A 13384-nucleotide genomic window follows, 5' to 3' on the forward strand; every position below is an offset into this window, starting at 1 on the left:
GAGGCGGCAGACGAAGAAATTAGATTTATTACAATCAGTTACAGAGAGCACCAATTCATTTAATTGACTCCATAAATAGTTTACCTGAGTGGTAACACCCCTAAATACCCTACAGGCACACAACCTTTGGTCTGACTGTCCTATCAATGAAGGGTGGCAGTCTGCCACATGAAATCAGAGAATGCCCCACGCTCAGCACCTTTAAAACACAACTAAAGGAATGGCTGGTAGTTGAGCAGTATGTTTTAATTAGTTACTGTAATACTATGTATTTTATATTATGTATTAAAGTGCAATTGTGAATTGTTGTACACGGGTATTAGTACTACAGTCATTGCTGTTATAACCAAATGTTTGTTTAGATGTTTTATGATTCCAGGTAACATCTCTTAAACGGCTTGTTTACAAGCTTTCTTTCTAATACATTTGGGTTTTCTGCATTAACATGCACTGTCCCTTCGCAAATAAACATATCCAATCAAATAAAATATAATACCGACAATTCACCAAGTGTATTCCGCTTAAACCTGTTGCTGCTTTTCTATGTGCACTCGTGGGCATTTCAAAAGGCCATATCAGTCAGTCCTCTCTCTCCCTCTCTTTTTTGGCACATCAAATGCTTGCAAGTAACTTTATCGCTGCATGATTGTTAAGATTTGGTCCCCACTCCCTCACAATGTACCTCTTCCTATCATTCAAAAGAACTTCCTGTTCTCTGAGGTCGGCGTGGAAGGTGTGAAGCCGTGCCGGCCTGCCTCTGGACCTCGTACGGTGTCAGGGCCGCCCGGTCTTGGTCTTTCATACATTTTAATTGTACAATGTTCAAAACACACACAGACTCACGCAGACAAAGGAAAAGTCCTCTTCTGTGTTATGGTATATGGTATCCTAGATTAGATGTGTATAACCCAAGAGTCTGTCTCACACGGTCATTGAAAGTGAAATAGAGACTAAATAAAACAATACTTTATGCTTTTTCTATGCTATGATGAAGGACCACAATGGAAACAAGCCTATGGCTTTATTGTGTTTATTGAATCCTATTGGTAAATGGAGAAATGTATACCCGTTTCATATTGTGATCAAATGTATATGTGTGATTTTCCATTCTAAATCAATAAACTATTCAATCAATCAATCAATATGCTGCTTTTCCAACAATTATTTCAGAACTAGGCATGGTGCATATCTAGGTGATTCATTGCTCATTGTTTCATCCAATGGGGAAAATTCCTGATACAAGTTTATAATTAAACATATTCCGATTATCATTCATGGAATATGAATGAATAAACTAATGTTCACCAACTTCACCTATAGATGGCAGCAGTGAGTTTAGGCTATGTAAAACCAACCTCTAACCATTTAATAACCAGGAGGCTTATCCTCCGCACTGAAAACTCCACGTCATTAGTAAAACAGACTTGTTGTGCAATAGCAATCAACTGCTTAAATATCATGAATGTCAATTTCGATATTGTAAATGAAATATGATATGTTCTAATTTATGTAAAAACTAGCCAAGTCGCTAGCCTAGCATACCCTTCGGCCTTCGTTGTCTGTACGTCATCGACAAATGTGAAAAACGTCATCAATGTGTAACCTAAATATTACAAAACATGCTTTATAAAAGAAATCCGCTGAATAACATTCAGAGTTTAAAATGTCAATACGTTTCTAACCCAACCATTGCAAAGTTGTAACTCAATCAACTGGTATCAGCAAGTTTACATCCCACACCATTCATTTCCGAGCTCTCAGGTCTTTCCCAGAGCCGATGACGGAAGTAGCCGGGGAGACCAACGTCTCACTTCCTGGATGTCTCAACTAGAAGCAGTGTTTATGTTTACGTCATCATACTTAATTACAGTCCCCCATTAGTAGACACTATTTTCATACTATGCCCCGAATAGTAAATTCCTGCCCAGGGTGGAGCTATTGGCACTAGGTACACACATTTCAGTATTTTTTTATAAAAAAACTTTCACACTTATGATATGATACCTACAATTCATATTTGCTTGCTGAAAATGACTCATCTCCCCTGCCCCGTGTGGCCTACCATTACCAACATCCATATTTGACTCACTGGAATTTAAAAGCTTTTCTTTTTCAATACTTGAGCTACCATGAAAATGCTCAAGATCCATATTGGACTCATTGGAATTTAAACGCTTTTCTTTTTCAATACTTGAGCTACCATGACAATGCTCTCTGTTGAAAATGTTATGAAAATGGGGGACCCTGATGTAAACAAGACAAACGTCTTTCTCTGGTCTGCATCCCCTTAACAAGTGTGTATTGAGCCGTACTGTATTGTACCCATTCTGCAATCTGTTAAATAAAGTTTTCATTCATGGGTCATACATTTTAACCTTAATGTCACAACCTGAGCAAATACAATTTTGTAAAACGACTGTCGTAATCTGTGGGAATGTGAGAGCAGATGAGGTCAGCGATTGTCAAATGATACAAAAAACGTTCCCCTTCAGAGAAATGAGAAGTGAATCCAGTCAGTTTCTTGTGCTACAAGTGGGGATTTAATTCTCTTCTGTAAAGGAGAGACAGTTGGGGAAACTAAAAACACCGGTACTGTCTGTACTATAAAAGGTAGGCAGTGTTCTTTCTTTCTACACACAGCCTCTCTTTACCCTCCAATTCACCTATCTCTAATCTAAAGCATTCGGTTCCTTTCATTGAAATTACCCACTTCTAAGTCTTGAGTTGTGATTTAAAGTGACCCCCGTCACAGACCGCTTCTGGTATGGCATGCCTTTGTACCAGTATTTTCCACTGTGTGATCCTACACTATGATTCACATACTCGTGTATCTCTCCCAGCAGATGCAAATGACATTTGATATCAATTCCAGGAATATAAATGACACTGGTATTTGACTATCGAGAAACAGTTACTGAGAAGCTAGCTAGAAATGTCAGACTCATGGAACATGCGTCACATGCAAGCTATCTAGGTTGTGTAATGTTCTGAAGAACCTTATCGAGTAGTAGAGGTAATAGTGGTAGTAAAATAGGCTGGCTGTGTTGAAATAAATCACAATTAAAACTGTACTTTGAGATGTAAATGGAGGAAGTGCAGAGTCGGTATGAAGTCAAACAAATATAACCACATTTATTTTTGAAAGTATAAAATATCACACTATAAAGGCCACTTTTCAGGGTAAATCAACAACTTTTTTTTCTTCTTTTTAGTTTTTTTAAACATTTACACAAAGAAATACCTTGTCCCTCTCTGCTGGTCTCGCATACTGTCCATCTCTGTAGCAAAAAGAAACACGAGTTGTTCCAATCCACCACAGAAAAGTAGTTGGCAAGAGTTTAATAATTTACTCGATACAGGAAATGGCAGGAGATTGAGAATTCCTGATTTGTACATCCTTCAGAGGTTCAGGTATTCTGAATGGGTGTCTCTCGCTTTTCTAAACCGGCTTACAGGCACAGCTTGACTTGTTTTCTTTTGTTTTGAATTTTTTTCTTTTTTAAACAGGCACTGTTTGCCTTCTACTAGGAGACTCAAATGAAATCGGCAGGTCACATTCTTTACAGTGGCACCAGTCGGGCCCACAGGAGCATCCCCACGGAGAGAGCATCCTCTTTGTTTGTACAAGCAGAACATACTGGCCCTCTAGGGGCGTCGCCATCACAAGCCGTTTGGCTCACTGCAGATCTTGAGTAGCGGTCACATTCCTACCAACTAACTTTGACGTGATGCCCACTGAGGTAGAACAGTTGTACCAAAAGACTTTAGAAGTATACAAATGAGTAACAGTCACATCAAAAAACCTAAGTGGAGTAATTGAGGGTGAGGGTGGGGGCGGGGTTAGGGGTTCACACCCACTTATTCACCACAACAATATAGAGACCACAGACATGTCTGAATATCTGAAATTGTTCCCTCACAGCGCACGTCACTCTCGCAATCAGTTTTCCCTTTCAGGCATAATGGCTGTTTCACAGATATTCAAGCTTCAATGTATCTACAAGTCAGAGTGGGGCAACCGTTCGGTTGTGAAATCGATAACAAAGAGTCACCCAGTGGTGGATCTCACCATGTCAATTTACATCCTTCCCACTCCCAACACAGAGTCTCAGAAGTGCAAAAAAAAAGAAAGACAAGTCAAGGACAGGGGACTAAAGCAGACGGGTCATGTCAGAGAGGGCACATTCTCACAGAGTTCATGTCCGCTGACACTCCTTCCATGATCAAATGGAATCCATGGTGTCCCTTATGAAAGCCCCCGTCTCTCCTGAAGGCTGGAATGGACTTAAGTGAGCAGACTGGCTCCAGGCAGGCTGGGGCAAGGCTAGGCTGGGCTGCACTGGGCGTATATAATGGGGCGCAAGGGCCCTCAGTCTGCACTAGGACCAGCTGCGGCCCGTCGTGCCCCTGCCCACCCCCTTGTGGGTGATGATGCTCTCTGTTGACTTCAGCAGCCGCTCTAGACAGGGGGCGCTGATTTTGCAGAGCGGGGGGCCTCTGGGTATGGAGTCTGTCTTTGCGCCGCTGTCTGTGCTGGAGGACACAGCGTTGTCCTGCGTTTTCGCTCTGTCTCTGGGGGGCGGCAGGTGCCTGGGGCCAGCCTGGGCCTGCTCTGCCATGGGGGAGCGGATGGGGGAGGTGTGGAGCCACTTCAGGTTACTGGCAGAGGAGGCTCCGGGGGGAGTGAGGTCTGTGACCCTCGGGGTTTTGGCACCCGGCAAAGGAGCGCCGACGGTGACGGGCATCGCTGCTGCACCGGTCAGAGTTGTGGTCACTGCAGATAGCTGCAGAGACAAGAGAGGCCATGAGTTACTCTCGCCGGGCGCATAACTATCCATGACACATTCTGACACAGGATATAAGGAGAAAGATAGCGCACACTCTGGCCACATATGCAATACATTTTACTGGACCAATGTTTTGTCAAAGAGACTTCTTCTGGGCAGGGTTTCCGCTAGCAATCTTTTTGGCCGTCCAACATGACAAGAGATGAGATTCACATTTTCTGGCCAAATGTAACGTTTAATGGCCATATCATGTAATACACGTGCAGGCATTAAGAAATGCATTAAAACATGGTTAGGGGAAGTAGTCGTATGTACTCATCGGTCACAGGAGTCTTCAATAACGTTGAACGAACGGCGATCCATTTTGTGAATAAATTCGTTATTTGATGAAACACTATCTTTGTTGGCAGACGACTCCTTCGGACAATCCCACGTTACGTTACCTAATGTTAACATAATTAGCTAGCATAGTGTAGCTTGTCCTGTGTACTTCATACTTGCTGAAAGATGGATATTCTTTCCGTTTTTTCGCTGGTACTGCCTCAACGTTTTCCGTATGTTCCTCTTCATCGTTAACGTTAGTAGTGGAGGAATTTCGTATAAAGTGACATCTGTTTCGCCTTTACTGTAGTCAACAGAGGGCTTTGTGTGATTGTTGAACTTGTGAATGTGTGTTGCCAGAAGGTGATGTCACTGGCAAAACAATTATAATAAAATAAAAACGAACCATTATGTACCTTACTACTGTACTATGCTACTATACTTATACTACTATGCATCATGCTAATTGTCTATACTACTATTCACTCAAGAGTTCAACACAGGGTTTCCATTAGTAATTTTTTACTGGTAAAATCTGTTGAAGTCCGACATATTTAAATCTCTCTGGTCATAATGTCCTGTGAAAATAATTCCCTCTTATTTTTATTTGGTTACCAAGTAACATACATCCACTAAAAGTGGTTGTTTTTGCCACTGAAACAAATGTAGCTCAAACAGAAGTCTCGCTCTGGAAGCCTGTAAAGTGTGCGTTTACCCTTTGTGAGATGCAAATGTGTGTGCGAGCCAGAAAAACAAACAAGGATTCTATGGACTAAAGTAAGGTTACCACGAAACGTTTGTTGCGTTGGAATACAGCTACCTTAGTGTCATCTAAAAAACAATGGTTTGTGTTGTCAGATTCTTGTGTGTATTTCCAAATTGTGCCAACATCTTGCATAGCATAGCGTCCATAGACCCGGAGAACACTTGACGAAAACCAAAACACAAGAGAGTTGTTGGAGAGTTCCTGCAGTGCAGATAAAGTGGAAGTAATAAAACGTTAATTGTTACTATTGATACAGACACGCTGAAGTGTAGCTTGCCAACTGTTGTGCTACATGGACCCAAACACTTGAGACAGCCTGGCTGTACCAATACCCTTTTTTCCGCAAGAAAGCTGCTGTTCTATGAGTGGAGAGAGCTGCTGCAGTGCAGACAGAGTGGAGGTAATGGAACGTTAATTATTACAAATGGTGACGTTTTGATTAATGATTGAGCATTAAGCATCAGGTATAACATTATTGCAATAAGCTCAATAAACACAGATAACATTTGACTGGAATTTCCCTCATTTGTCCGGGACATTGAAATCTTCCCGGACACGTGGATGTTTTATTATAATTATTTCTAGCGGAAACCCTGGTATGCATTCAGTAAGCCACAGCTGCCACAGTAACGCCTATTCACTCGCCAGTCAATGTAATAATAATTGCAGACCAATTTAAATTCTAGACGGCCATTGTGTCTGTAAACACTGGCTAACAGAGACCCTGCGTCTGGGTCTTCCTTCAAACGTATATACTTGACCGGTAATCAATACCTCATGAACTCAATTTTGATTTGACTCAACTATGATTTGCATTCCTGCTGAAAAATGGCATACGGTATGACAACATAGTCCTATTTGGTGATTGATATTACAAAATGTATTATACATGATAATATATTGTGCATGTAATTCTGTTTTTTTTAGGGGGTTCATATTTAAGACCTTTTAAGGCTTAGCCACAGGGAACATCTCAAAACGAATAGTGAGACAAATGTTCCCAGATACCCTCTAGAGTCTTTTGTTCTGACCTTTAAATTTTTTTTATTATCCCATCAGGAACACTTTTCAAACGTCACCTTTTGTCCTCCATCACTGTTCTTAGTGAACCCGGAGACTCCACTCTTAATACCTCACAATTGTACATTTGGGGTTATATCTTTATTTGAATCCCTGTCTGTTCCAGTCCTCCATGGCCCTGTGGTTCAGAGAATAAAGGGATATTTCAATCCCTCCTTGGTTGTGTCTGCCCAGTAATCACCGCACACCTTGTGTTGGCGACAGCTCGACAGGCTGGAGCCTCAGCCGAGAGCTCTCCGAGAACAGTTCTTACCTTCAGTCTCTTGGTGGGAACAGCTTCCTCGGACTGAATGACAGTATGTTGGTCTCTCTTCACGTTGGGGAACCAGCTCTTCAGCATTTCCTCCATTTTAAGAATGATGTTGACATATCTCTCCCTAGAAGACAAGAGAAACGAAGGATTGCGAATTTAGAAGAAGTCATTAGTGCTCTCTGTGCCATCCATCAGTGAATAAATCTGTATAAACTAACGAACATCTTGTTATCTTTCATTCCGCGGTCATCTCTGCAATCGAGTCCAACCCAGTCAATTCTGCCAGAGTATAATCAAGACTGGGATCCTCGCACATAGTTGTCCATATGCAAGGGGGGGCGAGAAACACTCACACACACGTGACCTGCTGTGCAACAGTTCTTTGTCACCTCTAAAAATAAACATCTAAGCTACAGCGGTCACAGGCGCGTCACAGCAGAAATAAACTAGCGGTGGTGACGCAGGATTCACTGGGTGAGGCCGGAGTGCGATGCCCATTGACTCCCAACCGTCTGAACCAGATGGTTGGTATGGATTAGCCCCATGTCACGTGACCAGGGCCTTCCTGGCTGTGCCCCATTCAGGAGCATGTTAAAATTCATGTGATGAGATTATCCACAACGGTGACTCTGCTAAAGGAGTCACTTTGATCCCATCTACCATTGTGTCGCTGCAGGGGCCGCCAGCTGGCAACGCGGGCCAGGAGGAGGGAAGGATGGAGGAGGAGGTGGAAGTTAGTCCACCATCCAGTCTGCCACACCCTCTCTTTGTCTCCCGCATGCAGGGAGCAGCTGGTAGGTAAGGACTCCGATTAGCCTCTCTGCCAAATTCAGCACTTCTTAACATCAATATACATCGAGGTCAAGGCTCCCGGTAACTGGCTGCTGTGTCGGCGCACCTGCGTCAGTGCAGAGCTAGATGGTAAGAAGATCCTGACGGCTGACGCCACAGGGACGCCAGCGAAATGGACGTTACCGGAGTGTAAAAAGTATGGCGACAAAGAGGGAACAAAATGACAAAACCATTTGCCACTTTATGACTTATGAGCAAGACATGAATTCAAGTCTAACACCTTCCTCTTAGAGGGTGACATCATAGTCCATTGTACTGCTCAATAGAGAGCTAATGAATCGCACACAAGAGGGGAGCTTGACACATCTTTAACGACGTGTCCCGCAGTAAAGGCCTGTGCTAGTGTCCGGTAAATATATCCTGTGTGTGTGTGAGTGTGTGTGCGTGTGTGTGCGTGTGTGTGTGTGCGTGTGTGTGTGTGTGTGTAGGCAGCAGTCTCTCTCTGGGTCACATGCTGAGAGCCATGTGTCTCAGTCACGTCTGACTACTCTGAGCACAAGGAGTGCAGCTGAGAGCGAGGGCAGTGCCATGCATACACACAAATACATGTTCCGTACGCACACACACACACACACACACACGTGTTCCGTACACACACACGCATCTTGGGTTTCAGCTCGATTTCAACCACTTCGCACACGCTGCACAGAACATCCACAGGCATACGTGCACATAACATACTCATGCGTCTGTACGTACAAGACGATGCATACAGTGACTGTTGCAGGATGAAGCGAGACACAGGGAGGGTTGTTTAGCTTGGCGGTTCTGACGTGCGGATCGAGGACACTTACCCCATGCAGGGCTTCTGCAGAACTCCCATGATCCTCTGGATCCGGTCCATGGCCACACTCTCCTGGAAACTGCTGAGTCCTGTGAATAGGAAGTTCTACCATGAGCCACATTCATTGTCTTTCACAGTCAGGCCTGGCCTGGGGAGTGGATGGGGTTCCTGTGTGTGTGAGGGAGAGAGAGAGGCAGACTCCGCCTCTCTTCGGCCAGGAAGTGCGGGGTCGCACGAGGCCTTGGGGTTTGACATCGATCCTAGACTAAGCACTTCCAGAGGCCGTCTGAACGTAGCGCCGCTATCTTAGCCACGCGGGAGGATACCGGAGACGCGTCTCTCTAGACAGAAATGTTGCAATACCTCTCGGCTAACTCCGGTTACAGCAGCTGCCTTATTATGCACGTCCTGTGGAGCCCCCCCGGGTAGATTCACACCTCACTGGGCCACAATCATCTACTTGCGTTTAATTTAGTAGGATATCTGAAGTGTGGTGTCAAACAGTTTTTCGCCCATTAGTGTAGAGAAGAATCCCTTGGTGATACGTTTTTAATATACTGTACAAATGCTAACTAATGCCAAGTGCAGGGATAATTTTTAAACAGTGTGGTTAGTCCAGCACTATACACACCTTTACACAAAGTGGGCTTCGTAATAATAGATAAGACACCACGCACACAGGAAATACTTGTGGTTACTTGATAGCCTTACAGCACACAATGCATGGTTCAGACATCTCTCTATTGAATCCCAGGGACACGTCTTCTCAAAGAGTGGCACACTGTCTCTCCAGTATATTGAATTGGAGAGAAAGTTTTAAGTAAGTACTAGGAGACAGTAGAGTATGAGGGAGACTATTGACTACAGTGACCCTATTGAAAATGTCTGAGGTCCTAGAGGGGGGTGTGTGAAATGGTTGACTTACGTTGTCTGTATCTGCCAGTACGAAGCCCGTTCAAGATTGAAGACAGCGGATTAATATAGCATTGTAACTCCACGCACTGAAAAACATAAGAAAAGAGAGCCATTACTGTATGTTGCAAAACTCTGTCAGCACTTGTTCAAACACTTTTCACTGAAATATCATTTGTCGTTGGTATTGTAATCAGACTTTCACAATATAGTATCTTTCATAATCATGTAGAAGTTGCTCAATGTACAATGTCACCCCATCAAGTTCTCGCACTTCTCACTGTGGAAATTTTTCGGTGTTGTTTTTCTTTTAGAGAGTTCAGGAAGTGTTGTGACCAACTGCAGTCATGTGTCTATGGGCGGGTCTTCTTACTGGAAATGTTATGCATGAAGCACTCTCTCTCGCTCTCTAAAACAGATAGGAGGGGCTGATTTGGGTGATAGGGCATGCTCTAGTTTCACTGACACCGTTAACCCAATTTCTACTGCGGTAGATCAAGCACACACACAGGTCCTCACCTTTCTGGTGAAAAGGTGATCTTTCTCGGACTCGTTGGAATTGAGCGGTCGCTCCTTGTGCTGCTCCGGGGCGGCGCTGTGAGGCCTCTTCAGTGCTTGCGCAGCACTTTTGCCGTTTGATCTCGGCAGTTGCTCTGCGTGACACTGTCCGCTAGCGTCACTGTCCCATGTCTCTAAGCAGCTGGAGGACGACCCCCGGCTGGAGGCCTCGCTGACCTCACCCCAGCTTCCGTCCCCCTGCTTCGCCTCGGTGCTGCTGCAGCAGCGGCCGCCGTTCTCGGACGAACCCCGGCGGCGGCGAGGGGAGACAGGTAAGGGAGCGGCTACGTCGGGCCCCTGAGTCTGGCTCGTCCGCCCGGTGCAGTCAGGCTCCCGCTCGCTCTCGTGGTCCTCATCGTCGCTCGCCAGCCAGTCGATGGAGTTGTCCGAATCCGTGGCAGACATCCTAGGCTGCAGGTTCTAACCGACACTGACCATCACTGACCTGTCGAGAGGGGAAGGCCCACCACGGTCGGTTACCATAGCAACAAAGAGAAATACTAAGAGGTATTTAGTATTTCACACTACTCTTTAGCTCTTGTGTGGCGAGTTGAATAGCTAAACAGAAACAGACGAGCACATTACGCTGAAACCCAGTAGTTAGAATAACCGCTGACCTGTGATAACACCTCGAGTCTGGATAACCACTGACCTGGGATAACACCAGAGCCAGCAAACACAGACATCATAAACATAAAACCCAACACCCTCAACAATAACCCTATAGTCCAGAGTGAGACAGTAGTTCTTTGTCTAAAAGGAACTCCATGTAAATCCTTGGATCTGTGAATAATCCCTACAACCTGTACATGAAACAACCAACACTAACGAATGCTACTTTTATGTGCCACAAATCTATATTATAGATATAGATATCGGTTTTGTTGTTATTCAACGTAACGAGTAAGCAACACCCCCCTCCCCCCACCTGGCTCGTCTCAGGTGAGTTGCCACCACCATCACACACACACATTAATAAACAGTGGCATATTGTTTATTCAAAATGGCAGGGAACTCGCAACCATGACGACCACCTTCACCTCTTGAATAATAAGAGACCTGACGTCCTTACGAGTGACACTTGACTAGTCATGAAATAAACCTTGGATTTCGCTAAAGGAGGGGCCTTCTGGGGGACCAAAACATTTTATAAAATGTTTAAAGAAGAGTCCAGCCACCATCTTCACAAGCTAAATGATTACCCTACTCACTGTATCCACAATGATTATACCAGGTGGCTCTCATAAAAAGAAAGCGATAACACCATTTCTTTGGTACAAAAAGAGTGTTTGATATTGACACAGCTTTAAAAAATAAAATAATGTCTGGCATGTAGCCTGTAGGTTTCCGTCCAAATTTAAGAGTATAGGGGTGTTAACTGTTCCCTAGCTCTTTGTCTGAAGCAACACCAGCTGCTGATGTCATTGTTAAATGACAGGGATAGAGGGCCTTGAGCTCTAACCTTACCGTTTCTACATTAAAGGCCTATACCACAAGGAATATAGAGCAGGTTGGGAGATGCAGTGGATCCGCTTGACTGGAAGCAAACGCTTACGAAAAGAGTCTCGTGGTATTTCCAAAAGAAGTACCATGGTACCACGATGGTGGAGACCAAATAAATGGTGGAAATACCATATTATCATTGGTATTGCAGCTTAAAATTTGATTATACCATGGTATTATTTCAGTATATAAAGGTTGTACCATGGTGATGACTTCATGTCAGATTCGGGCTAAAGTATGTACAATGGCCAGACAGAAATCGCCATCAAACTACTATTATCATTTTTACGCTCATAAAATGCGGGTGTGTAAAGACTATAAAGAGGGAACAGGGATTGGGGGCAATAAGGATACAAAACGATGCGATGCTCTTTAAGTACAGTTGTTCAAAATTCTGAAATATTTATTTTTTGAATCGCAGAGCCTAAAATGACCAATAGTCATTGTTCCATTTTGTTACAACGTACTTGCAGGTTCTGCATGTTAAAAAGTTCAAATGTTACTATAAAACGCCTATTATTATTATAATCTCTTTCTGCTGTATATTCAAATTGCAGCGGTAGGCCGTTATTCTTGGAGAACGACTCCGTCATGAAGTTGATGTTTACAAGGTTATTTACCACCAGCCACTTTCTTTCACATATTAATAACCCATTAGCCTCCTACAGGCCTCCAGTTGTCTCCAGTTTAGTCTGGTGGTGTATAGGCGGGGCACATGATATCCCCGTAACAGTTTACATTATAAATAATTAAAGACAACGGTAGACGAAGAGAAACTGACATTTTCAGTTCCTGGAGAATTCCAACAGATCGTGAATACGGATCCCTGCAGAGACGACCTGGGCGCACGGCACGCATCAATCACAATATAAAACCAGCAGCATGTTACATGGTTGATGGTTCTCTGTGTAAACATGATGCTGCTCTCTGACAAGACCTTTATAATAGCAGGCTAGTTCTTCAACACCAAGCCAAACGAGGATATTTGGGCAATCATTATCTCTCAACTATGTGTAAGTGTGTAACCCACCATATCGTTACCATTTTACCTGATAAAACAACAACTAGTTCATTTTAATCAATAACATGTTCCAGGTCAAAAGGCCCACCGATTATTATAAAAAAGATCTATTGTCTGGTCTGGTGACGTACCTTTACCAGGATGGAGCGAATTGCACTGTCCTCCTTTGTTCAACTGTAAATCCACAACACCGTGGTGGAGCGCAGCTGACGCGCGGTACGTGCTGCGAGCGGTGGAGCGGCGCGACTGAGCGGCCCGTGTCGCGGCTCCCAAGGCAACGTGTCCGCGAGGGCGGGCTCACAAACGACGGCCTCTCCGATTGGCTCTTCAAAAACCCGGACTGACAAATAGAGTGTGCGTCTGAAGTCGGCCTCGGCCGGGCCGATAGGCGGAGACGAGCTTACACATTCAAATGAGATGGAAATGACTCAAACACGTGGACACGCGGATCAGTTTCATTTCAACAGCTGGGCTCAAAGTCAATTTAGGACTGGTTTTGGTCATAGTAAAGGCATGCTTCCCTATTATATCATCTGGATGATGTCTC

The 13384-nt window shown here is 44.1% G+C and overlaps 1 protein-coding gene across 1 annotated transcript; it reads right to left on the reverse strand.

Moving 5' to 3' along the window:
• Positions 1–3107: 3107 nt before the first annotated feature.
• Positions 3108–13079, reverse strand: ciartb (circadian associated repressor of transcription b). The gene is made up of 6 exons (XM_084335629.1): positions 12969–13079; positions 10275–10758; positions 9769–9844; positions 8854–8932; positions 7208–7331; positions 3108–4784 (listed from the first exon to the last, which is right to left on the reverse strand). The coding sequence occupies exons 2-6, from the start codon at positions 10716–10718 to the stop codon at positions 4380–4382; spliced, it is 1128 nt and encodes a 375-aa protein (XP_084191755.1). The 5' UTR covers positions 10719–10758; positions 12969–13079; the 3' UTR covers positions 3108–4379.
• Between the last annotated feature and the right edge of the window lie 305 nt (positions 13080–13384).

The sequence above is a fragment of the Notolepis coatsorum genome (assembly GCF_963971535.1).
Source record: "Notolepis coatsorum genome assembly, chromosome: 18".
NCBI classification, from domain to species: Eukaryota; Metazoa; Chordata; class Actinopteri; order Aulopiformes; family Paralepididae; genus Notolepis; species Notolepis coatsorum.